The 24257-nt window shown below is 53.7% G+C and overlaps 11 protein-coding genes across 11 annotated transcripts; 6 read left to right on the top strand and 5 right to left on the bottom strand.

Annotated features, from left to right (window-relative positions):
- Positions 1-1251: 1251 nt before the first annotated feature.
- Positions 1252-2094, top strand: W97_03663 (NEK protein kinase; the record flags this gene model as incomplete). The annotated part of the gene is made up of 1 exon (XM_007781559.1): positions 1252-2094. The coding sequence occupies one exon, from the start codon at positions 1252-1254 to the stop codon at positions 2092-2094; it is 843 nt and encodes a 280-aa protein (XP_007779749.1).
- Positions 2095-2501: 407 nt separating this feature from the next.
- Positions 2502-3584, bottom strand: W97_03662 (uncharacterized protein; the record flags this gene model as incomplete). Its single annotated transcript, XM_007781558.1, has 2 exons — positions 2502-3339; positions 3406-3584. The coding sequence occupies 2 exons, from the start codon at positions 3582-3584 to the stop codon at positions 2502-2504; spliced, it is 1017 nt and encodes a 338-aa protein (XP_007779748.1).
- Positions 3585-4698: 1114 nt separating this feature from the next.
- W97_03661 (uncharacterized protein) lies at positions 4699-6903 on the top strand (the record flags this gene model as incomplete). Its single annotated transcript, XM_007781557.1, has 1 exon — positions 4699-6903. One exon carries the CDS (start codon positions 4699-4701, stop codon positions 6901-6903), a length of 2205 nt encoding a protein of 734 aa, XP_007779747.1.
- Positions 6904-7824: 921 nt separating this feature from the next.
- W97_03660 (uncharacterized protein) lies at positions 7825-8234 on the top strand (the record flags this gene model as incomplete). The annotated part of the gene is made up of 2 exons (XM_007781556.1): positions 7825-7996; positions 8050-8234. 2 exons carry the CDS (start codon positions 7825-7827, stop codon positions 8232-8234), a joined length of 357 nt encoding a protein of 118 aa, XP_007779746.1.
- Positions 8235-9269: 1035 nt separating this feature from the next.
- On the top strand, positions 9270-10331 carry W97_03659 (uncharacterized protein; the record flags this gene model as incomplete). The annotated part of the gene is made up of 1 exon (XM_007781555.1): positions 9270-10331. The coding sequence occupies one exon, from the start codon at positions 9270-9272 to the stop codon at positions 10329-10331; it is 1062 nt and encodes a 353-aa protein (XP_007779745.1).
- A 258-nt stretch (positions 10332-10589) lies between these two features.
- On the bottom strand, positions 10590-12596 carry W97_03658 (uncharacterized protein; the record flags this gene model as incomplete). Its single annotated transcript, XM_007781554.1, has 1 exon — positions 10590-12596. The coding sequence occupies one exon, from the start codon at positions 12594-12596 to the stop codon at positions 10590-10592; it is 2007 nt and encodes a 668-aa protein (XP_007779744.1).
- A 527-nt stretch (positions 12597-13123) lies between these two features.
- W97_03657 (uncharacterized protein) lies at positions 13124-14926 on the top strand (the record flags this gene model as incomplete). The annotated part of the gene is made up of 4 exons (XM_007781553.1): positions 13124-13234; positions 13288-13608; positions 13662-13778; positions 13835-14926. 4 exons carry the CDS (start codon positions 13124-13126, stop codon positions 14924-14926), a joined length of 1641 nt encoding a protein of 546 aa, XP_007779743.1.
- A 545-nt stretch (positions 14927-15471) lies between these two features.
- On the bottom strand, positions 15472-15972 carry W97_03656 (uncharacterized protein; the record flags this gene model as incomplete). The annotated part of the gene is made up of 2 exons (XM_007781552.1): positions 15472-15578; positions 15633-15972. The coding sequence occupies 2 exons, from the start codon at positions 15970-15972 to the stop codon at positions 15472-15474; spliced, it is 447 nt and encodes a 148-aa protein (XP_007779742.1).
- Positions 15973-16813: 841 nt separating this feature from the next.
- Positions 16814-17756, bottom strand: W97_03655 (uncharacterized protein; the record flags this gene model as incomplete). The annotated part of the gene is made up of 5 exons (XM_007781551.1): positions 16814-16831; positions 16883-17089; positions 17155-17242; positions 17300-17667; positions 17724-17756. 5 exons carry the CDS (start codon positions 17754-17756, stop codon positions 16814-16816), a joined length of 714 nt encoding a protein of 237 aa, XP_007779741.1.
- Positions 17757-17968: 212 nt separating this feature from the next.
- On the top strand, positions 17969-19024 carry W97_03654 (uncharacterized protein; the record flags this gene model as incomplete). Its single annotated transcript, XM_007781550.1, has 3 exons — positions 17969-18132; positions 18183-18302; positions 18409-19024. The coding sequence occupies 3 exons, from the start codon at positions 17969-17971 to the stop codon at positions 19022-19024; spliced, it is 900 nt and encodes a 299-aa protein (XP_007779740.1).
- Positions 19025-21801: 2777 nt separating this feature from the next.
- W97_03653 (uncharacterized protein) lies at positions 21802-23478 on the bottom strand (the record flags this gene model as incomplete). Its single annotated transcript, XM_007781549.1, has 1 exon — positions 21802-23478. One exon carries the CDS (start codon positions 23476-23478, stop codon positions 21802-21804), a length of 1677 nt encoding a protein of 558 aa, XP_007779739.1.
- Between the last annotated feature and the right edge of the window lie 779 nt (positions 23479-24257).

The following is a 24257-nucleotide window of genomic DNA, read 5'->3' as shown; positions in this document are numbered from 1 at the left end:
AAGCCTCGGTGTCTGAAATCGGGGTTTATGAGGCGTCCCGAAGAATTTGGCGATGCGGGCCGCTTTTTCTGACACGATTGGTGGTTTAGTTCACTGCTGGAGGCTTTCTGTGCTGTGCCGCTAAGCGCTGGAAAGCTATGAATTATTGCAGCGCCCCCTTCTGACGTTTCTCAAAATCGACAGCACCTCGGAAATACTCAACAGACGGATCGAGGTCAAGAACATAGCTAGAAATCTCCTACCGTACCTTTGGGCTGATACAATACCTTGCGCCGAGCTAACTACCGGCATGCTAATTTGTTACTGACGATCCTGCAGAGCCTCAGCCTTGCTGCAAACCCCACCCAGCTGTGTCATACCAGACTTGCAACCTTCAGGATCCCTTCACAGTGTCTTGTCGAGTCTCTACTGATTAAGTCAGATATACGATTGCGCTCGTTGCGTGTCTTCTGCAGCCTCCTACCATCTTCAGGCCGTGAATTTTGGCCTTTCAAAGACACTGACGCGGCCGTCCTGTCATATCGATTCAAGCTCTTCGAACCGCGCAACGGCTGAGACTCATCCTTCTGTTCAGGACAATCCGGAGTGCCCCAAGGGCACTTTGAAGACCGGGAAGCCCATGGAGCTAAATCATGCTGCGCCTTCTGAGAACGAGATGCCTCATAGAGAAACAGCACCCGAGCGAGAGCCTAGTAATTCGTGGCCCTCTGATAATGACATGGCACGGTCATCGGACTAAGATATCACGTGGACGCAAGAGAAGCAGCCCGAAGTATATTCAGATTGGGACCGGGACCGTGGGTCCAGTAATCCGTCCAGTAAGGCTCGCCCAGCTGTCTTTGCTCGAGCTACTCGTACTTAGGCTGATGATGCAGGTAACATACGGTCAAGCATTAGCACCTACGGCAGCTACATCACGGCAGCTTCATATCTTTCCGCAGCCTCAGGCAGCTACCGTTACCCCTCGAAAAGGCCAGTATTGACTGCAGACAATCAGCATACTGCTCTGGCACGGCACGCGGGATTAGTCTCACCCATCGAATCAGAGGATTTCGATTGGTCAGGTTTGCGATACCCGTCTCCGTGATTTGCGTTGTCGTACTAAACTGTTCATATGCAGGTTTCGGGCGGCACGTACAATATCCGATTGGAGCTGATCTGCCATTTCAGGACAACGAAACCATCGCAACCACCAGTCGTGCCATAGTAGATGCGGTCCAGTGCAGAAGAATCCGCCTAGCTCTCAAGACCATGCTGTGCCACCGTCGATTCACGCCTAAGGAAGCGCTGGAGGAGGTCCGGCACCTTCAGGCACTCAATCACGGTCACGTTGTCCGCCTCGTGGGCAGCTACGCTCAGGGAAAACATTTTTCCGTACTCACTTATCCCGTAGCCGAGTGTGACCTGAAGGCCTTTCTGGCGCAGATAGAGAGGCGGGGTTATCCGTTCCATAGCAGGAAAGGACTTGCCAAGGGGATCAGCTGTCTATCTGCTGCCATTGAGCACATTCATGCAGCAGGTGTGAAGCATATGGATCTCAAACCGCAAAACATACTCGTCGAGGACTCGAACTGCCCAAGCGTGTTTAAGCATCCCAGATTCTACATCACGGATTTTGGCATCTCCCGGTTCGTGCAAGATCTGGAAGCAAGCGAGACTGATGGGTTCTCTCAGCGTACTCTGATGTACTGCAGTCCTGAAGTAGCCGCTGAACAGCCACGCGGACGATCATCAGACATCTTCTCACTCGGATGTGTTTTCGCGGAAATGTTGACTTGCATGGCATGCAGGTCGCAAGCAGAGTTTCGTTCTTATCGTGCGGATGATGGCGAGACCTTCCACAAAAATCTCCCACAAGTGGTTGAGTGGATAGACGATCTACCTGCTGATTATGTCGGGATAGTTCATTTGCTTGCAGCAAAGAAAATGACGGAGCTCGAGCCGCAGGAACTTGAAAATACGGAAATCATCGCAATCAAACGAATGCTGCAACAAGAGCCTAAAGACAGGCCCACAGCCGCGGATCTGGTCAAGTCCTTTCCCCCCTGGTTCTGCTGCAGCTCAGGATCAGAGCCCTTTGTAAGGGTGGCTTAGGTCAAGACGGTCAAACATGGAATGAACTAAGGAGCATGTTCTCAACTGTTCAGGCAGACAGAACCCTCGGACTGCTGGAGAAGTCTAGGGACGCAGGGCCACAAAGCCACGGCCTTCAATCTCATGTTTTTCTGGAAGCCTTCTGTGACCCATTAGAGACGATATTCTGATGACATGCTCCTTTCGCCATCATCTCAAAAAGTCAGGAGCGTGACGGTGGTTGAGGTTTCGCCCTTCCTTGACACGAAGTGCTGGCAGTACTGCCTTCGAATAGTATCAGCATATGACGACTTCAAGCCAAAATTCATCTGGAGCACTGCTTCTGATAAGTTATCTCTCTATCGGCACATACGGCTAGCATTCAACCAAAATATGTGCTACAAGGAAGGAACAACATCACGCTCTGATCAACTCCTTGTTTTCCTCATTACGGCTCCAACAACTTGTATCCTTCCCGTATCCGCATAAGGCGGCGAAGACAGCTCCTCCCCAAACATGTCCGGATGGATAATTCGATAAGCCACCAACTCCCCGCCCTCGACCTCCCGTATACGTTGGAGGAATGGGTCATGGCCAGGCTTCTCGTAGAATACCGGAAGGCCCGTATAGATCATCAGAAGCCCGCCTACAGCCAACGCCTGGATGCCCTCCGAAACAATGCGGAGAGGCAAGGCGAGACCCTGCTCAGCGCCTCCGGCTGCGTACATAGGCACGTCGCTGTCTTCCGAAGAAGCAATGTACGGTGGATTGCTTACCACGAGGTCGATATCTTCTCTTGACTTCACAGCCACGAAAAGGTCTGACTCCGCGAAGTCAACCTGGCAATCCGCCAACTTGGCATTGATCTTGCCCAAGGTCAGCGCTTTAGGATTGAGATCCAGTCCAATGACCTTGCTGCTCGGGAGACTGCGAGCCATATGGATGGCACCGGCGCCGGAACCACAGCAGACATCGACAACAACTCGCGGTGGGGTTGCCCCAAAGTATCTGCTCGCTTGGGACAAGAAGTCTAGGAAAAGGTACGTGTCCGGCCCGAAGAACACGGCATCGGACTGCGTGGTTGGAAAGGCCGAATGGATGTAGTACATCTGAGGGGCACTGGTGCCATCTTGTATGTGTGGCAAATATAGATTCGATAGTCGATACTCGGATTTGAGGCGATCTTCGCTCTCCACTGGGGTGATCACAGACGCCTTCAGCAACTGCTCCAGTAACTCCGGAGGGAGTAGCTGGTCTATGGTGTTCCTACGGAAGGTTTGAGCTTGGTGGTAGATTTACGGCAGCCGGGTGGCTCGGTATGTTCCTGCATACCTATCGGCCTTCAAACTCCAGCCAAAAAGGTCCTCAAGATTCGTTACATCTCGCCTTTCCGGACTTTGGATCCTCTTGGCAACGACCCTCCCATGACTCTCGGGTGTCGGGCAGATGAAGGTGTAATTCTGCCGTTTGAGGTGCGCTGCCAAAGCCAAGAATGCTGGTTCTGCACCCATCTGGACACGCAATTCGAGCAACTCGCGCTAATCTACGGGTGTAGCTTGTGTACGAATATCAATCCTCATACAGAATTTCTAGGTACTGGTACACCGAAGGTGTTTACACTCTCGTCGGGCCAATTTCAGGTGTTATGACGATGAGGGGCATTGTAAGGTGGGGTGGAGGTCTGGAGGCGGAGAAGCAGCCGCAAATCGGAGTGGAAAACGATGTTTTGCAGGCTAGGGCGTTTGAAGTACAGCGTGTAAATGCCACCCATGGAAATGAGCCCGTCAGTGACATATCAGCGGGTTTCTACAGCCTCTGCTTGACAGGTGAGTACTCCGAGCAGATCTATGAAATGGATATCGTCCAGTCTTTGATAAACGTCAAGCCACTATTTTGCAGTTTGGCAACGTCGAAATCAATCTGTTCCCTGTTCCATCCGAAAGCCAGATTCTAGCCGCGGGTGATCGGCGTGTCAGATTCGTATGGGGTTCGCGGTCCCATGCCATGTGCTGTCATCATCAAGCACACGGATATTGCCACTACCCATGCATCCCCCACCGTCCCCAATGCAATTCTAAACTTTGTCCATCATGACTGCCGCGCTATGGCAGAATCGGCTACCGGATTTATCACATTGACCAATAAGATAAGCAGCTTTGCCTGGCCATGAGCCGGAGCAACACTGCTTACCTCCTTCCAGGTTGGTAGTTTGGCCGAGCCAACCCCACCACGAACGCGGCCATGATTCCATCGTCCCTCACCTGAAGAACAAGCCTGTCGAACCTGTCAACCAAGCACGCAACTGCTTGTTAACCGGCACCTGACCGTTGCCAGCGGGACCCTCCCCCCACTTCTAGGCCTGCCAGGGCGGATGGGATGGCATCATGACCTTAAGCCCCTTTGCTAGCTGCGACGTTAGGTACGGTACACCGCACAAATCACGTAAAGCAGAAAGAGCTACCCCATGGTGGCAAGCATTTCAGCCACAGCGCGCTGAAGAAGTCATGATGTTCTGCTACAAACTTGGAACGTTTCTTCTTTTACCCTTAAACTACCCTTACATATCGCCCTCGTTTGTCAGACCTCAACGTTACAGTCAGCGGAGTCGGATCTCGTAGTGTCAGCATGTCTCTTGTTCTACAGGCCATCTTTCTTCTTTGTGTGGCGTTTTCTGTTGTTAAAGCTGTCGAAGCTGCAGCACGACTCCTCACGAGGAAACGAAATCGGAAACGAGATGTCGAGCGGCCGCCCAGTCCCATTGTCAAGCCTCTATCCGGCGAGAAGAGCGTACCGTCTCAGGTAGCACTGAGAGACAAACCAAACGATGTCGAGTCGGCCTCCCTACAAGAGCACAAGGATCTGTACTACAAGTTGCAAAATCTCGAGCGTTACCCCGAGATCCTGCCGCGATGCAGGGATATACTGATCCAAATGTTCGCCGAAACCCTCACGGATGCGCAAGAACACCCCGAGACCGGCATTCTGTCCATAGAATGCTATACGCGGGAGAACCTTGCTGCGTTCTTGCGCAGTGAGAACGATGGGACCACCGAACAATGGGAGCAGTACGTTGCAAGGAGAAAAGGGGGGTCAGTGAGGGAGATGTTCAAAGACAAGGAAGAAGCAGTGTGGTGGCTCAAACAAGCCGCGCCAGTAAAGTATGTTGACGGCGCATGGCTGGGCCACATCAACAAGATCTCGACTCCCTTTGCGCTACGCCGGTCCACCAAGGACGCTTGGCAGGTCATGTCGGAGGAGTTGGGTGATGGCGATCTGGACAAGAATCATGTAACGGTTTATCGCGACTTGATGGAGGAGATTGGGGCCGGACTACCTGAGGGCGATACCCTTGACTTCATACACCCACGGCATGATCTCAATGAACCCCGCGTCTGGAAAGCAGCTCTCGCTCAATTGCTCATATCCCTCTTCCCGCACGAGTTCTTGCCGGAGATACTAGGCTTCAACATGGCCTATGAGGGCTTGCCACTGCATCTTATGAAGACCGTTAAGGAGCTCGAGGAACTGAAGCTCAACGCTTACTACTTCTTGCTCCACATCGCCATCGACAATGCGGACAGCGGTCACGCCAGGATGGCAATGGAAGCAGCGGTTGGATACATAGAGCAAATGCGGGAGAAAGGCGGAGACGCGGCAGCTCAACAAGCGTGGAAACGCGTACAAGCTGGTTTCGTTCTGGCCGAAGGTCTACCAACTACACCTCAGTCGCCGTCTCTCAAGCTACCCGCTGTCGAATCTTTCCCCCGAAACGACCGCGAAGCCGAGGTTGTCAAGATCTTCCAGGCCAAAGCACCCGTGGCGCACAAGATCCACTGCAGCAGCAGGCTTAAGATCGGCCGTCACAGCCTGGTCGACTGGCTCGAACCAAACGCGTTCGCTTCGAAGCAGTGGCAGATGGATTTCCTGGATGATCTCTCAAGCATGAAACCTTGGGTACGGAAGGGCGACAGCAGTAACAGCCGGCTCATCCAAGAGCTCTCCTGGGAAGGAAAAATGTTTGGATCCTTCACCCAGAGCGAGGTTGAGGTTGTCAAGGCTTGGATTGACGGCCTTGGTGCTCCAGACAGCCGCATCTACTGGTCCTTCGTTGGGCGGGACGCAGTTCCTTCGAGCGAAGCATGTCAGATGAACGACATTCGCGAGGACTACCCGGTCCTGAAGCAAGTCCAGTCCTCAGAGGTTTCCTCGGAGCCCGTACCGCAGGAAACCCTTACCGCGACCGATCTCTTCTCCCCCAACCCAACGAACATCAACAGATTCATCCCTCTCTGGTTCGCCCATCCTTGCCTCCTCGAAAACTTCGTCTCCATCCCTGCGAAAGTAGCGAACAGCACCGGCTCCGCAGTCGTCCGCGTTCTACGTGCTCAATCAGGCTTCGAGAATGAAGGTCCAGGCGTAGCGGGCATGGACGAAGTGCGCCGGCCGCATACTGTCGGCCTAGTGGAACTCGGCTTAGAGATGATGCAGCGCGCGGGTCTGTCCGCACCGCGATCTCTCAAGGAGGCACTTGCTGGTCGCGATGACAGCTTCGCGATCGAGATGCTACATGCGTCGATGAAGCCCATACAGAGCGCGAACTTCTTAATTGGGATGGCCTGGGCGTTTGTGCAGCTTCATGAGGCGTTGACGGCGTCGAGCTTGCTGAGTGAGACGAGTCAGGAGGTGTTGCGGCAGATCGCCCGGAGGGAGCGGGATGGGTTGAGGGCGTGCTTGGAGGTCATTGAGCAGGATACACGGCAGTATACTGATTTCTCTAGGGGTTATAGCCTTGGGAGGGCCGAGATAGAGTTTTGCTTTACTCGTAGCTGACGATAGTTCTGTACAATGAATTCGGTATCCGGGTTTGGCCCTGGAAATCTTTATGACATTACAATCTATCAAGATTCATTCCAAAGGCCTTGTTGAGTTGTGATAAAGAGAGGAGACGTGCATCTTGATCTTCGATTGCCTCGAAGGCTACTCTTCTATGCCTCTCGTGTGTGATTCTCTCTACATCACGCCCGCTCGTCTCGCGCCCACTTTAGCAGATCCTGCTGGTTGTCTGACTCTCAAACCACAATTCGTGTATCAGCAACAGAACCATTTCGCCATGGTGTTTCTGGCCCCCTTCCCAGCTACATCTGTGTGCGCTGCCAGCTTCCGATTGTCCATCCGTGCTCCGTAACATGCCGATACTTTCACCCCACCACACCACTCTCCTCTTCCCGCTTTCCTCTTCCGTGTCGATCACCCCACACCAGCAGTGCCTCACCCTGCGGCCAGGCACCTCGGTGCATCGATGCCGCGGGGTTACGCTTGGCGGCCTGTGACTCTCGCGTGAGAAACATGAGCGCGGAAAGATGGCTCCCGCTTCTGCAGGGAAACCCGCCGTAAGATGCCGAGGGGAGGATCTTAATAGGTGGAGTCAGGTCTCACGATGCGGGAGGATTGTGGGAGCTGGCAGTCTGGAAGGCTGAAGGCTCCGAGGTCAAGTGGGGATATATGCGGTGTTGTCCTGGCAAATTTCAGGTCTTACGCTGTCGCGGGAGCTTTTACCAGAAAGTAAACACGCTGTAAAGCTGGTCGTCGTATCTCTTCTAAATACGGCCTTGGCTGTCTTGCTATTCATTCAAATATCGGCAGCTTATAGCCTCATCTTCTTGCGAAGCATAACCTCCTCTATCCCCTGTGAGAGCTCAATACATGTCACATTACCACATCTTCCCTTCAAAAGCCTCAAGACCACCTTCAATGGCTCCACAGGCCTCCTCTCGACCCTTCTCCTTGGCCGCACGCGTCTATCCCCCACTACCTCCGCTTCTCGCAGCGCCACCTCAGCAGCCCGTGGTCCAGCATCTGGCGAAGCCGCAATTAGGTCGGCTAGGTCTATTAGCTATCCCCGCTGTAGCAGTTGTTGCGCTTGGTAAGTTCTGCATATATGACTTGGTCCAGGTGAACAGGTCTGACAGTTCACAGGCTTTGCAGCGCAAGAGCAGATCGAAAAGCAAGTGCTAGTTGCTCATGAAAGCGCAATCAGCGCTCAGCGGAAAGAGCAGCAGTTGCAAGAGATGGAGAAGAACAGGAAAATGCTCGATGCCTTTGCTGAGAGGGGAAGCCTTGCGGATCTGGAGAAGGCGATGGAGGCTTATGGGACACGGTGAATGACCACCAGCGTAGCAAGCTGGGACACGTTTGGAGGAATGGGATGAGCCGCTACGAGTTCGGATGCGTGAGTCGAATGATAGATGGATGGATTCAAGAGATGGAAAGGTTATGAATTCATGAGCAGGCGTTCGGTGTCGCTCAAATAGATGAGCGTTTCAATCCGGCTCGGGCATCTGGTGGCTGGCGTTGCGGATTGACGAGGCTTCATGGTATGAAGTCGAAGGCATTGACTGGCCGGCGACGAGCTGCTGGTAATATAGGCTTATCGGATTGTTTGTTTTACCTACAGTGGATTAGAATCGGCGGAGGAACCAGACGAAGCATATTGATAGAACGTCGGATTTGGCATGTGTGTTGTCTCGTATAACCACTCGAGGCATCGGCGAGTCGTTCCACGTCTATAGAGCAAAAGACCTGTAGATACCAATACCTATACACGACTATAAAAGAACGAACATGGTATATGAACCTGGAAATATTGTTTGGCAAGCCTCCAGATTGTGTTCGAGTATAGCATCCAAAGTAAGCACGTGATGCCAAGTGCCAACCTTTGCATCTGTATCTTCCGTCTGTCCGAGTTACGCTTGAGAGGAAAGCCTTTAGAACCCATCGAATAAGAGCTAAGTGAGTTGGCAAGATATCCGCACCGGAAATCTCTACTTTCCAAAGTTACTCGAGTGATATGATGTCGTAGACTGTTGACTTTCAAGATCCGTTTCTTGGAGTTCACGTTCTACGTGCGAAAGGCGTTTTTCAATGACCTCTTCATACTGAAGAAAGCTTCACTTCCACTCACACCTCTACCCTGTTGACAGTGCTATTTCAGCTCTCGTAACTTCTCACAAGTAGACTCGAACAGCCGTAGCTTCTACGAAGTTCCGCACTCCCTAAAGGACCCCTTCAAGAAAATTAGGCTCATTTTATCAAGCTCCCCCCTAGCGGAATTTCTTTCTGCACGGCACGCCCACTAGTGACCGAAATCTCAAGCCTCTCCTAGTCTCACAGCTACACCTGGGGTTCTGAGGCCGAAAATGTCCGTCTCCCGCAGCACTGCCGATGCAGCCCTGGAGCCGCCACACCGGCGTGCATTCATCGGCAATGCCTCCAATTTCTGGCTCCACTCAACACGTACGGGCTTCGACTTAACCCGCTCAGCGAAGGACCAATCCGATGAGCTTACCTCTCCGCGCGTCCGCATCGAGACCACTACAACCCCGATCACGCTGTCATCTGCAAAGACCGCGCTGGTTATAATCGACATGCAGAACTTCTTCCTCTCGCCTGGATTCGGCCGCTCCAGGGGCGCAGGCCACGCTGCGGCGGAAAAGCTGCTGGAGTATGCTATCCCTGCGGCACGCAAGGCGGGTATTCAGATCATCTGGCTCAATTGGGGTCTCAGTGAGGAGGACTTGCGAACTATACCACCAGCTGCGAAGCGAGCTTTTGGCTTTGAAGCTGTTCCAGATGACGAAGTTGATGGCGGTGGTGAAGCTGGAGATATTCCGGCTATCAGTTGCAAAAGAGAGGCTGTTGCGGAGAAGCCGGAGAGCATCACTGCTGACAGGCACAACGATGTCCGCCGTAAAGAGAGGAATCGGCTCCTAGAGAATGGAAAAGACGGCAGGATCTACAAGGGCCTCGGCGCACCCTGCGGCATCCTAATACTCCCCGATACTGGCAAGACAGTCGATGCCGGACGGTTGTTGATGCGAGACACCTGGAACGCCGCACTTTACGCACCGCTTACCGCTGCTTACGAAGAGGGCTCCAAGTTGTCCTACAAATCCGATGTATGGATCCACAAGGACCGGCTGTCCGGCCTCTGGGGCGCCAGTACCCCATGTCAGGAATTTCTCGAGGAGCAGGGTATCAAGAGCCTGCTGTTTGCGGGCGTCAACACCGACCAGTGTGTTAGCGGCACGGTCACGGATGCATTCAACAAGGGGTATGACTGCGTGCTGCTTAGCGATGGGTGCGGTACTACATCGCCGAGCTACGCTCAGCAGTGCATTGAGTTCAATGTGGCAAAGACGTTGGGGTTCGTTACTTCCTGTCGACAGTTTGCAGAAGGCGTAGAGCAGCTGGGTCTGTGAACGGCATTCCGGTATGCCACCTGTTGCGGTTTGTCGTCTGGTACCAGCATCAGGCGGCTTAGGTATTTGAATAAACTCGACATACAAGAGCGATGCAACATCACGGCTGATACACTTGAGCGGTTGTACGGTCTAGTGAAGCAATGACATATCAATGCGCTTTTGAGACCGGTAGGGTGGGTATAGAACAAAGCTCCCCGTCGCGACAAGTATCGAAACAGCAAACCAGGCGCAACAGCAGGGGATTGAATACCCTCTCTAGCCTTCGGATAAGGCAGTAACAACATTTCTTTCGCTATCCCTATTGGGTGGCCTCCAGTCGAAAAGATCAAACGCCTCCGTGCTCCATGGTCCAATATCCGTATCTTCGACTACAGGCGGTGGCGGCGGCGTAGGAACGCGACGTACCGGTGCAGCATCCGCTAAGCTCTTCCACCGCTGCAGCGGTCGCTTCGGCGGAGCTGTGGCCTTTGCGGCTGATGCTCTTGGCTTGTTGGCGAGTGGAGCTGGCTCGGAGTTGGCTGTTCCTGCTGGAGGGTCGGACGGATTTAGCGCAGCGTCGTTCTCAGAACGTACGCGGCGGAAAGGGCTGCGAGGGCGGGATGCGTTGGCAGATTCAGCACCAGGTTTGACACTGGTATTTGGGCGCGCGCTCTTGAGTCTTGTTGAAGCCGTCGTCAGTTGCGCGTCCATTTTACCGTGTACAAGGGCCATCTCATCGAACGGAGTTGTAGTAGAATCAGCGGGCGGTAGCTCATCCGGACGCCCATTTCTGGATAGGTTCTTCCTTATGGGTTCCCCGAGCAACTTAGATTTCGCAATGCCTGGGTTCCGCGATGCAGCAGTAGAACCCGGAGATGCGGACTTCTCATCTGCAACCCCAAAATCAAAGTCCCAGTCGGGTGTCCCTTGACGTTCCACTGATCCGTCCCTCGGTGAAACGCCTCTGCTTCTCTCGATCGGGGCTCGCATGTTGCTATTACTGGTAGCTTGTCTGGATTTTGGCCTGGCTTCACATAAGAGCATCTTCTTCCGTGGCGCCACCACTGATAACCGAAGTGCCTTAGTACGGGGATTTGATGCGGACTCAGTTTGTCTCGAGTCAGCCGAAGCATCAAGGGGTTTTGCGGCACGCAATGCTGGACTACTCGTTGTACTCGCGGCCTTGTCGATCGTGTTCTGGACTGCGTGTATCTTATTAGTCGTGCTGACAGGCGGCGATGATGGCAGCTGAGGGTCTTTCTGAGGGGGTGGTAAAGGGGGCCGAGATTTGGGCTTCAGGGTTGATTTGCTGTTCTTGTTTGAGAGAGGAGATGATGACGCTTGGGTCAAACCGTTTGGGGCCCGTGAAATGCGCTGTTCAGGCTTTCCATTACTTGTACGTTGTAGAGGTGCGCCCGTCTTGGTACTTGCGGGAGCAACAGGCGATAGTCTTGACGTCGAGGCAGCTATCAGTGTGCCCGGCAACGTCATGTCAGAGAAGTTGTCTTCAGGGTCAGATGTAATGTCGACAACCTCCTTCACGGTAAGCCTAGCTCGACCTGTCGAAGACTTCACGTTTGACGACGTCGGCTTCGTGAACTTCCCTTTGCGCGCATCTGAGGTCTTTGCCCAAAGAGGTGTCTCCTTTTTCGACCCAAACGCTGATACTTTAGTTGTCCGCAAGACGTCCCAACCTGTATACGTGCTATTGCCTCCTATTCGAGGACGTTTTGCGGCGGGTCCGTCTTCCCACTCATTTGCCGTTGCTCCCTGCCGGGCTTCATATGGTGACTTTGAAGGTAGAACCGCCCTTCCAAGCGACCCTCTCGGCGTTCCCAGCAGTGTGTTCAGAGATCTATGGCGCAATGGTGGTGGTACAAGTCCCGCAGTGCTGCGCATGGAGGAGGCTGCCTTGGCCGGAGAAGTTGCTCCGGCCTTCTCGGGTGTCTCCTTAGGCTTCCTCTCGAACAGCGGGCTCAGATCCGTCTCTGTAGTTCCGACGACTTCGCCGACCTCTACAAGCACGCCCTTGTCCAGGGTCACCTCATCGCCTTCTTGCAGCTGTGCTCCTTCTTTCCAGTGATGGTCTCCAACATAGTTCCTCGGGACATCGTACACCATAACCCTTTTGTTGAAGGTATGGAAGCGAAGGAAGCCATCTTGCCAGCGCTTTTGCTTGCGTCGAACATCGTGGGTATAGAGGCAGCGGAACTCGATGACGGGTGCGGTATTCTGGGACGGCGGAACACTGAGACTCGGTGTACTGTAGACGGCAGTTGACATGGCCAGAGGAGGGGTATATGTGCGTCGTCACGGGTGGCTGTCGCGATACATAGCAGTCATTGAAGTTTGCGGGGCCGTGAGGCGGAAGTGGGATGGATGGTGCAGGTGATGCTGAACTTGATGATGAGACGCGTCAAGGCAGTGGCGTGGCGCGGCCCCGCGCGAGCACGTGATCAAGCTTAGCCCTCTGCTACTCGAGACTTGAGTGCTGATGAGTGTGCCTCTTTTCTCTCTTAAGGTTCCCTTAGGGATGAATGTGGTGCAAATCAGCTATACAAGGTGGGCGGGCAAAGTGCCATTAGGTTGTCCTAATCAGAGAAGCGAATCACTTTCACAGGCTCACTGCTTGGGGCAGTCGCGAGGCTGAAACGCTGTGGAGCTCCGGCCCCTCTGTCCATCCATAAGGCAACTACTGCGATGCGAACACACTCTTTGTCATTACCGAGACTGCTCTTGTTTCTCTCCTGGACTGCCTGTCCAATTGTCTGTCTATCATTCAAGCGTTTTGTTTCGATCCTCATCCCGCAATGCAGCGAGTTCAGCGGAAGTTTGGGAGCTTTCTCCCACGGACAGCTGACGAGACACAAATCGCAACTCTGCTGAACGACTTCAAGGAGGCAGATCAGATGCTAGTCAAAGTACCGTTCCTCCGTTACCTGGGTGCCAGAGGATCCGGTTGACAATCTGCCAGATCATCGAAGGTGCCAAAGCCTGGCGAGAAGCATGGGCAGCCATTCTGCGACACCAACTTTTCCTAGCGGCTGAATATGAGACGCTATACGGACCCATTCTGGGAGCCATGGAGGACCACGAGGCATCACACGTACCAGTTGAAACCCCGCAGCACCTCTTGGAGCAAGTGAAGAAGCTTCGTGCAGTCTACAGCGAACTAAAGACCGACATGGAAGAGGAGGTAAACACCATGGACGTAAAACTTATCAAAACGGCGAAAGACGCTAGAGAAGCTCTTGCACCGATGCATAAGATTATCAAAAAGAGAGAAGATAGGAAGGTGAGTAATGGGTACTTGGTGGGGTAAGGAATCTACTCATCAATTTTCTTCAGCTCGACTTCGAGCGATACAAGGGCCGTGTAGAGCACGTTGAGAAAAAGGACAAAAGATCCGATCGTGATAACACAGCTCTCGCCAAGCATCAGATTGACTTTGAGCATGCTACGCAGGTACGTGATAAGGCTATACAAGTCAGATTCTCCATGTCTGACCATATACGGTTTAGGAATACCAGTCTGCAGATGCCCATCTTCGGACAGTGCTCCCAGGGATCATCAATGCAACCTTTGCGCTGGTGCCGCATCTGTTGGCCACCCAGATCAGTATTCAAAACACCATATTAGCGCAGTTTTACACCTTGCTCCACAACTACTGCAACGAGCAGGGATTTCCTTCACCACCTCCGGAATGGGAGGATGTTGTGTCGACCTGGGATGCCACGTTCACGTCTTTCCGGAAAGAAGTGGAGAGCGGCTTCGGCTTGATTGCGCATGGGAAAGCTGTACATCAGCCCATGGAGCAACGAGAGGCCTCCAAAGATGGCAGCATTACCGGCTTTGGCATTCGCAACGGCCTTACAGGTAGACGGACAAGCCATCAGGGGCTCGGAAAACCTCCGCCACCGCCTTCGTCGCGCCGGACGAGTTCTTCGTCGGCAACCGTGTCACCGCCAGCTCTGCCCGGTCCTCCGGCTCTACAAAGCCCTCAACCACCTGCTGTCGATACATTCCCCAAACCTAGGATTGCCTCTTCCAACTCCATAAGGCCTCGGATAGGCTACAATCTTGGCAAACAGTTATCTCACGACGGTTCAACTGTAATCACCTCACCTTCACCAGCCACATCTCCCTCCGTGGGCGCTCAACGTTCTGCATCTGGATACTTTGGTGCTGGTGATACACGGCCTCGTATCTTCTCATCCGCTTCTTACTCATCCCAAAGCCTCGAGCGGACTGTATCAGCCAACAGCACCGGCTATGTCCGGACTCCAATCGCCACCGCGCAGTATGCCAATACTGCCACTGGTGGCATCACGTCCCTAGGTACCGCTGCTTCCCCCTCATCAAGAGGCTCCTCACCGGACGTCAGCAAGAAGAAACCCCCTCCGCCTCCGCCAAAACCTAAGCGCATTGGTTCTCAGCTGGCAGATTTCGTGACAGCACTGTACGATTTCGAGGGCCAGCACGATGGTGATCTAAGCTTCCAAGAGGGTGACAGGATCAGGGTGATCAAGAGGACGGACAGTGCCCAGGACTGGTGGGAGGGCGAGGTTCGCGGCGTTAAGGGGAGCTTTCCGGCGAATTACTGCCAAACTTGAAGCCACTGGGGCTCTCCCGTCCGCATATGAGTCAAACAGATATGAGACCATGCCCGCAGCAGCCTTGAACAGGAATCTACCCTTCTTGCTCCCGTCTCAAGCTTTCACTTTGAGTTGGCTCTGCATCATGCTCAGCTGTCTACGCTCCGAGCTAGTATCTTTATACACCGTTTAGCCTCGCCCCAGTCACCGCCGACGTGCGCGGCTCAACTTCGTTCGTTCTGCCGCAGGACATGTCTTCGGCTGCAACAATTACACATTCATCTAGCTTCTGATCAGCCATATTACGCGGGATACGTCGCCGACCCTCACGAGCAGTAGTAACGCGTTACGCTATCCCGGACACCTGATATTGTGCGAATGAGTCCACACAGACACCTCGCATTAGGTGCTTTGTCACCACTAAGTATGCATTTCTTCACAGTCGCGCGCACATCTCGAAAGATGCTCTTGAGCAAAATATATAGCTAGGGTATCTACATATTCTCACTGTAACAGCCACAACACGGAAAATGAATTGTTACCGCCCGTGGCGGCCGTATTACTCAGCCCTCGTAACCCGCCTCCGTCCTCTTCGCGTGTCCTTTCTCAGCTATATCATCCTTCCCCATCATACCCCCCAGCTTCTCCATAATCTTCCCCCTCCTCGAATCTGCAACCCGTTAGCCTCACCCCCCTCGTTCCCGTCAACCAGCGCAAGACTCACCACTATACTCCCCCTGCGTCTTATTCCCAAACCCCGCTCCCCCAGTCGTCCCACTCCCATAACCCGAATGCCCACTATACGGATCAGTATTATGGTGCGTATTGGTCCTGAGGTCCGTATTATTGTAGCTATCGTCCTCATCACCGCTCGTCACGGACGAGAGCTTGTTCCCAGCGCCTGCGCCGCCTGTTGCGCCTGACCCGTACTGGGTCGCGTCGCCGTAGGGGGCCGAATCGTGGTGTTTGTCAAAGCGGGTCTCGTGGCCGTCGAATTCGGGATCTACGGAGGTTTTGTTGCCGAATCCGGCGGTGCCGATGTTATTGGCATTGTATTCGGGCATCGTTTTGGTGGGGCGCGGATTTATAAGGTTCTGCTGAGGAAGGAGATAAGGTGGCTCCAAGTAAGATTCTGGTAGTAATGTAGGATGTGAAAGTAGGTTTGATAGCTGGGAGGAAGGATTACGCGTCTAGAGTACAAGAAGGGATGGAGACGGAATATATGCGAGCAGTGCTTGATTGAGCCACCGGCGTCACAGTTGAGGCCGTCGAGCCTTACGCGATGGGCGGGCTTGGAAGCCAGAGTCAATAGTGGCCGTATCGAGGCCACCGTTCTAGTCATAGCTCCCGCTCCATGGCGTCCAGATAGTCAGATAGACAGGGTAAGTTTGTGTGGGGAGGGCTAAGGTAGGGCATGGGGCCGATCTCAGGGTCCTTGAGAACGATGTAACAATACTCTAGTAAGACCGCAAGACTCGAGACTGATCTGCGAGGAATGCCACTGACTGAGACGTCGGTCCGTACTAATGGTTTATAGAGTTTCTGCTGGCATATGAGTCGCAATATCAGCTGGAAGCCACCAACACCTCTTGAGAATTTACTCTCGTCCAGTTGAGGAAGTTTCTCAAAAGTCGATGCCAAGCTCAAGACTCTCTTTCGAGACTCGTTGTGGTTCGCTGGCTGATCTGTAAAGATAACCTTAATTTATGTTTATCTTTCTGACGGCAGCTGTCCGTCAATCAGCTCTAGTCCGCTGATAAGGTACGGTTGCATCATACCAAGCTTCAGCCGCAACGCCTGACCAATAGCCCACGGTGGCAACAATACGCCGCCCGAAGTGCTCCATAGACGCAGAAACGTCCAAGTCGGACAGCGCAAGGGGTAGAGCACGATGAATGGTCTCGATCATCGCACGTACTTGCTCTACGATGGCTGTCAGTATGTAGAGAATAGCTGAGCACGAACACAACTTACCATAAAGCGCTTATGGAAGTCCGACCGCAGCAGATCGTTGACAAACTCTTTCTTTTTCTTGTCCTCAGTTCCCCTGGCCTGATTCTTGAATACTACGTCGTCGTCCCATCTACGCTTGACATTGAAGTCTTTGGGGTTTAGTAAAGGGTTGCCTCTCGCAATGTCGAACTCTCGCTGCTCCTCATCTTTCGCGGCTCGTTCGGCTTCCTGTAATAGTTCATCAGCACTTCGATCCTGGACCGAGAAGGGGGCTGGGAGGTGAGGAAGCCTACCTCTTTAGCCTTCTGCTCTGCCCGCTCCTTTTTGATCTTCTCCAGCTCGCGCATGAGCTCCGCAGTCTCATCCTCCTCATCCTCATCGCTAGGACCGTGTCAGCACCAAATCCGGCCCCGAAATCTACAATACCACCCCACGTACTCTTCATCCTCATCGCTGCTCTCGCTGCTTTCCCCATCCGAATCCGCATCAACCTCCCTCGCCTCCTCCAGTATAAGCCGCCTGCGCTTAGCTTCCGGATCCTCTTCTCCTCCCTCATCCTCTGGCGCTGCCTCTAGCTGTCGCTTTGATCCGGTCGTACTAGCCGCCGATTCGTCATCCGCTGCGGGTGCTCCGCCATTCTTCTTCGCAAAGTGCGCCGCTTCTGCGCGCAAAAGTTCGGCGCGGAGGTCCCGCACTTCGGCGTCGGCATTGCCGCCTTGGCCTGGTTGTCGGTGCTTGAGGATCGTGTGCGCGGGAAGGAGGCGCTGGTGGTAGGCGGGTCCGCGCTGGGCTTCTTTGCCGCGGGCCTAAGTGGTTGTTAGTTTGGTTCATTGCGTGGTTAAACTTCGTAGGACTCTCTTACCGGGTCGAAGGTAGGTCTGTGGGCGGTTGTCATGGTTGCGCTGGTGGAGGAGGAGAAGTCGCAGGGTTCCTGCTGTGTTGCGGCTCTAGGGCTTTCACAAGTCGCGACTTGAGCTGCACCGGAGAAACCTCGGCGCAGTTTTTAAGATGACGGCGTTGCCCAAAACTTCCCCATGGTCAAAATGTTATATCCAAAACGACAGTAGATACAATCCTTGAGGCGGTTGCAAGTGACGCAGTGCAATCATGCCACGCGAAGCAGAGCTGTCACTTAACGCACGCGAATTCATACTGCAAGCTCTGCGCGAAAATGTTCGCCTTGACGGCCGAGCTTTTGACGACCTTCGAGAGCTGCAACTCTCCTTCGGCGACGAGTATGGCGTAGCAGACGTGCGGTTAGGCAAGACGAGGTTAGCCAGTACTTCCTGAGCCTTCATTCCAGCACTGACACGGATTACAGAGTTCTCGTTCGCATCTCCGTTGAAGTCACAACCCCTTTCCCCGACCGCAAATTCGACGGCATCTTCACTATATCGACCGAGTTCTCCCCCATGGCTTCTCCCGCTTTCGAGGTCGGCCGGTACGCCCTACTCCCTCTCCTCCCTCTCCCCTCTGGCCCCTGCCCCCAGGCCGTCCCACTGGCCCTCTCCTCTCATCCTCCCTCACCCGCTCACAGACACTCACAGCCCAACAGAAGCTGAAACACTCCTATCACGCCTCCTCGAGAAAGCTATTCGCCGATCCTCCGCCCTCGATACCGAAGGGCTATGCATAATAGCAGGCTTGAAATGCTTCGCGCTCCGCGCCGACGTCCACGTCCTTGACCACGACGGTGGCCTCGTTGACGCAGCATGCATTGCACTCGTGGCCGCTCTCCGGCATTTCCGCCGGCCGGATGTCAGCGTCGAGGGTGAGAAGGTTACAGTGTACAGCATAAGAGAGCGCGAGCCTGTGCCGCTTTCGCTGCTGCATCATCCGCTCTGCGTCACTTTCTCGTACTTCAATGGCGGGGAGATAGCCCTGGTAGATGCGAATCTGGCGGAAGAGCAGGTTAGCGAGGCGGAGGTCGTTGTGACGATGAACAGACATGGTGAGGTGTGTCAGGTTGCAAAGTATGGAGGGTTGCCGATCGATGCGCTTGCGCTGCTGAACTGTACGAACGTGGCGCTGGCGAAGGTGCAGATGCTGGACAAGGTCATACAGCAGCGGCTAGAAGAGGATGCGAAGAGGAGAGATAAGGGCGGGTTGATGGCGGAGTTGAGTGCGGAGAATGCGAGGGCGAATGCTGCGATACCTGGATGAGATGGATTTCACTGCCACTCTATGTACTACACGGTCGGCCTGCTGTCCGTCTTCTGCCCCATCTCATCTTTAACCAACAGAGGGGCAACGGTATCAGGCATATCGCTCCGGATATTGTAAAGCCCTACCCTGGCCCTACGCGATGGAAAATGGTCTGCAGAATAGCTGCCCCTCCGGCTGCAAGAGCGCAGCGGATAACGTTAAGTGATGCTTGCACTGTAACGGGACACAGGGGCCGGAGGTCCACGAGAAGAGTGCCACACATCTACCCGACGAAGTTTAGTCTTCTTCTACAGGCAGGCGAATGATGTTCACGCTATAACTAGGAGAGTTGGTTATCCGAGATACGCGGGTGCACCCTTAGTAAAGTGAACTCTGAATATTGGGGCTGAGAAGTTCGCGGACCGGGGTGTTTTATATTAGTAACCCTAAGTGCATTTAGGTTTTAGGCGTACGGTGCACTCGAGAGACCAAGGCGGCAAGGCTCCATCGGCTGACCTTGCTCCGCAGCTCCCAACAGCTCCTAGCTATATGAAGGACGACAGATATGCTAAGTGGCATCAAAATGCCACCACCATGCCTAATCCCAATCCACGAACGAGAAAGAGAGGAAAATGCGTTTGGAATATCGCTTATAGCAGCCCGGAGTAGGAAAGATCCCATCTGAAGCAGGTCCGTCTCCAAAATCATTCATCATCCTGTTCCTGGGATTTTTAGGATAAGCGCTATATGATGAATGCAGTATCCTCTTCGACAAGGATCTGTGCCGCAGTTCAAGGGACTTGGCAAGAGTCATATGATCTAACGTGGCTCCGGGAGGCAACTCTAGAGGTTTCCTTGTGGTGGGTCATCTCTAACGCACTTTTCTTTAGAGAATTCCTTCACGCACTGGATCGCCATGCCCATCAAAGAGGACCTAGGCGGAGACCTTCTACCATCGCCTCCAGAAATACTACTTAACCCTTGGCCAAAACGAGAAGACTGGATTGGTCGCAACCTCCCACGGGAGGAGAGGGAAAGAATCAGCGAAGAGAACCGGCATCGGCGAGCTGATGCGTTGGCAGCAAAACGGTGCGGCTTACTCTACGTTATTACTTTTTCTATGTTACTGAGGACTGACTATGATGCTTCTCAGCGCCGCTTGCCCTGTATTTTCTGTCTCTGTTTGTAATTGTGACAAGGCATCGGAGCTATCACTTCCCAACGGTAGCATGCCCTTCAAAGTAACACTAAAGTACGAAGGGATGCCCGTGAACCAGCCGCTACACCAACACGTTGTGCTCCACGACCCAGCCGTGCTCTCCCCAAAGTCAGTCTCTCGAGGCCATTTCAAGATATATACCTCTCCAACCTTCGAGCGCGCTATCCCATTCAGGCCTCCGCAACCAACACTTAGGTTTCCTAGGAACCCCGATGGCCGCTTGGTAGCACTACCTTCTACCTTCCGAATTAGCGCCGAAGAAGGCTGGATCGAGTTAGCCCCTGGAGACAAGATTAGTAGGGATCTCACGCTTGATGTGAGCGATAGCAAGGATTGGCAGGACTCTCTAGAGGTCGGAAGGACGTATTATTTGCGATACGACCCTTATGGTGTCCACCCTTTTTGCAAGGCGGAAATTGAGAGCTCAGGGTGGAGATTTGGAACACTAGCTGTGAGCTTTCCCTATTTGCGTTCTTGATTGAAGGCACTGTTCGTGTAGAGCTAATCTGACGTAGGACTTTGGAGGAAAAGAAGTGCCTACTAAAGAGAATGGCCTCTATATTGGTATTCCGTTAGAACCATCTGAATCAGCTGTGGAATTCCATGTTATATAAGAGAAGGTGCTCTCTGCGAAGGCTTATGAGGAGGCTTGCGAGGGCGAGATGTGAAACACCAAGGCCGATAAGCAGCTTGATCAGCGAGACGTCCGCTCATACCTCACAGTCCTCACTAGAAACGCTTTAAGCTAGCTCCCACCAAGGACACATGCGTATTCCCAAGACTGATCGTCGACCTGTAGCCCCCTCAACCCAGTCGAACTGTTCACACCGACGTACATACCTACCAGTGATATCCGCATTACATTGCCCTTGCCGCCTCGCCCTCAGCCTCTTCCGGCGCCCTCCCCCTTGCCTTGCCCCTTCCAATCATGGGAATGTCAACACCGTAGGTAGATAGCTTAATTTCTCTCCTCGTAGAACGTTCTCATACTGTCGCTAGCAAATTGAGCTCTTACGCTCCTAGCTTCTGCCATATGTGTATAGTAGGGAATATCTTTATAGCGCACAATTGTTAGCTATAGTACCCCTGATATCTGACCGCACTCTAGACCATGATTCCGGCTCCTCACATACAGCTACGAGAAATGGGGGGAGCAGCGATTTATGCGCGTTGCATCGCACTTCGCACGATACCATGCGGCGAGGCTGAAACCAAAAACAAGGCTGCAGACCTACCTATCGATTTTGAAACATCAAATTCTACTAGAGCTTGTTGGGTTTCCTGCATTCAAGCGGGGCTGTGTAACATGGCGGGTCAAATGTTGAAAAGACGGATTCCAAAGAGAGAAAAGAGAGAGGTAAATCCTATTGACACATGAAAAGCTTCTCTTGTTCCCTGTACAAGCCGTAGACACATACATGCAAATTGAAACGATATCAACGCCAACCATTGATCCCCTCCAGAACAGACTCCTCAAGCTATCTAACAGCGAAGTCAAAAGGGTATATCTACACTAAACACCATATATAGACACAGATCAGCCCGCCCTGACTCCTCCTACTTCAGCACTCACCACCTATAGCACACCAACATCCCCATCCCTCGTCCCCCTCTGCAACACACTTCCCACCGCCACCTCCATAACCCTTTCAAACACCTCCTCCCCAACCACCAACTCCTCCGCAGCCTGCCAGTTCCCATCCCAGCCCTCAACCTGCTCCTTCTCATCCATATGCACGCTAAAATACCGCAACCCCCTCAACTTGGCAAGGTTTCGGAACCCCTTATGTCCGAACGCCGGCGGCAGCATCTCGACGACTGAAGCTTCCGGCGGCAGGAACACGGCGTGTGTGAGCCCCGCGCCATGCACAGCGGCCAGGACATCCGTGCGCGCCATGATCTCGGTCTGCTCGCGGAAGCTCATGTGCGCCAGGTCGACGGCTTGGATGTGGAAGTCCGGGGCTGGGAAGCGGCGCTGCAGGGCCTTGAGCATGGCGTCCTGGTTGTGCAGCTTGCGGGTCTTGCGGCGGTCGATGAAGGTCACGGTGATAGGTGCCTTGGGATCGCGGGCGCTGGGCGAAGGGATGTTGTAGTGCGTCTTCAGCCGTTCGACGTAGGTGGAGAGTAGCGCGCTGTGCGTGCAGTCGTGCGGCGTCCAGTCGCCCTGCCACATCGGATTGCTGGCGCCGGGGAGGGGCAGCAGCACATTGTTAAGACACAGGGGTTCGCCGGCGGTAGACTTGGCGGCGAGCTGGGCCTGCCATTCTTTGAGGCGGAGGACGGGCTTCTTGGCGAAGAGGCGCCAGAGGTCGAAGAAGGGGCCGTCGGGGTGCGAGTCGAGGAGGACGACTTGCGCGTTGGCGATATCGGCGGAGGTGAAGTAGGGGGTTGAGGTACTGCGGGTGGTGGAGCGTAGGACGTCGAGGGTTAGTAGCAGGGAGAAGATTTCCATCTGCGAGTGCCAGAGATGGCCGCCGCCATCGCGCTTGATGAGGATCGTGTAGCCGTCTGTGGCAGACTTCTTGCCGGCACAGGCTGAACGTGTTGCGTCGGTCTCGTCTCGCAGTGGATGCGTAATGTTCTTGAACCAATCGTCAAAGATGCGGTGCGGGCCGGTCTCGAACATATAATCAGGGAACGTCTGGAAGTCTGGTGTAACAGGTTCGCTATTGGAGGCGGCTGCTTCAGCAGCGAAGTTCCGAAGGTGGCAGTCGAGGCCAAAGGGGTTGTGCTCAGCATGTGGATCGATGGAGACGGAAGACGCAATGCAGAATGAGTCGGTGTGGTCTGTTGTGATATTGGTGTGGAAGCAGTTCAGCGTCGAGGTTGACGATGCTGCTTTGCAATATTGCTGGCCACTTCTCTGCAAAGAGTATAGGTAGTTGAGACCATATGTATCCTCGCACCTCGGGTCATCCTTCGATTCGACATAATATTCGGCTGGCAAGCGGAGTGAGCCTGGAGTAACTGTTGGGACAGCCGCTACGGAAGGCAAAGCTGGAGTGTTGTGAGGAGCAGGTTCGTCAATCTGAAGATCGTGGTCGAGCTCGTCGACTACAGGCGCTTTTGAAGGACGGTCGGTGGAGGCATGATCAGACGGCGAGGAGGTGGGACTCCACGAGAAAAGCTCAGAATTGCTCCAACATAGCAAGAAGATGCTGACAAGGACTAGCGAGAGTAACAACGACTTGCGGACAGCTGACGAGCCGAGTTGGGAATAAATGAGAGATTTGCTCAGATTGCCGTAGGCCATCTTGCCATGGTAAGACAGAGGCGCTGGAGAGGAAGGAAAGACGGAGAAGCGGAGAAGAGAGCGATAAGGCAGTCCGCACTACCTCGCTGCTCGAATAGAAGGGAAGGCACGAACGAGCATGCTCCGAAGCTGCTAATCACAGAACGAGAGGCTCGGACGGTTGGGAAAGCGAAAGGCTCTCCTCAGCCCACTCCCGGCTCCTGGGAGCCTGGGAGCTGAGTCGTCACATCGTGCTGATACCTGATGAAGTAAGATTAGGCCTACGTAAGTTACCTGGCTGTGGGTTTTTCACGCCTGGGTAGCTGCATCAAATGGCGCATAGGAGTCAAGGCGCCGGGCAAGGGCACAGCCGGACCCGGGATGAGATGTGAGAGCTCAGCGCCACTCCATTCCCACCTGATGATCCACAGCGCTTTGCCATATGCGATAAAACTGTTCAGCCATCGTTCAGCCCAACGACGGGCCCGCGCGTGTTCGAGGCGCTTAGAACGACATCGCATTGGCCGGCTGACAGCAGCTAATCTAACGCAAGCCATTCCCGGTGATGTGACGGCACATCAGTTTGCGTAAGGCTTAGAGCGTGCCAGATATGAGGTCCATGTACGGAGTACGACTACGGAGTAATCATCATTAGGGTCGTGCTCGTGCTCGTGCTCGTGCAGATAGCGTTGATCTTTGCGGACGAGTTAAGCATCTGTCGGAGGAATATGTGGTCCAACAGGTGGCGCTCGCTGCTCGTGCTTCGGAACTCAAATGCATCCGCGCCGTTGTGGAGTCTC

This window comes from Coniosporium apollinis (assembly GCF_000281105.1).
Source record: "Coniosporium apollinis CBS 100218 chromosome Unknown supercont1.15, whole genome shotgun sequence".
NCBI classification, from domain to species: Eukaryota; Fungi; Ascomycota; class Dothideomycetes; genus Coniosporium; species Coniosporium apollinis.
The sequence above is the reverse complement of the archived record's forward strand: the minus strand, read 5'-3'. Positions and strand labels throughout refer to the sequence as shown.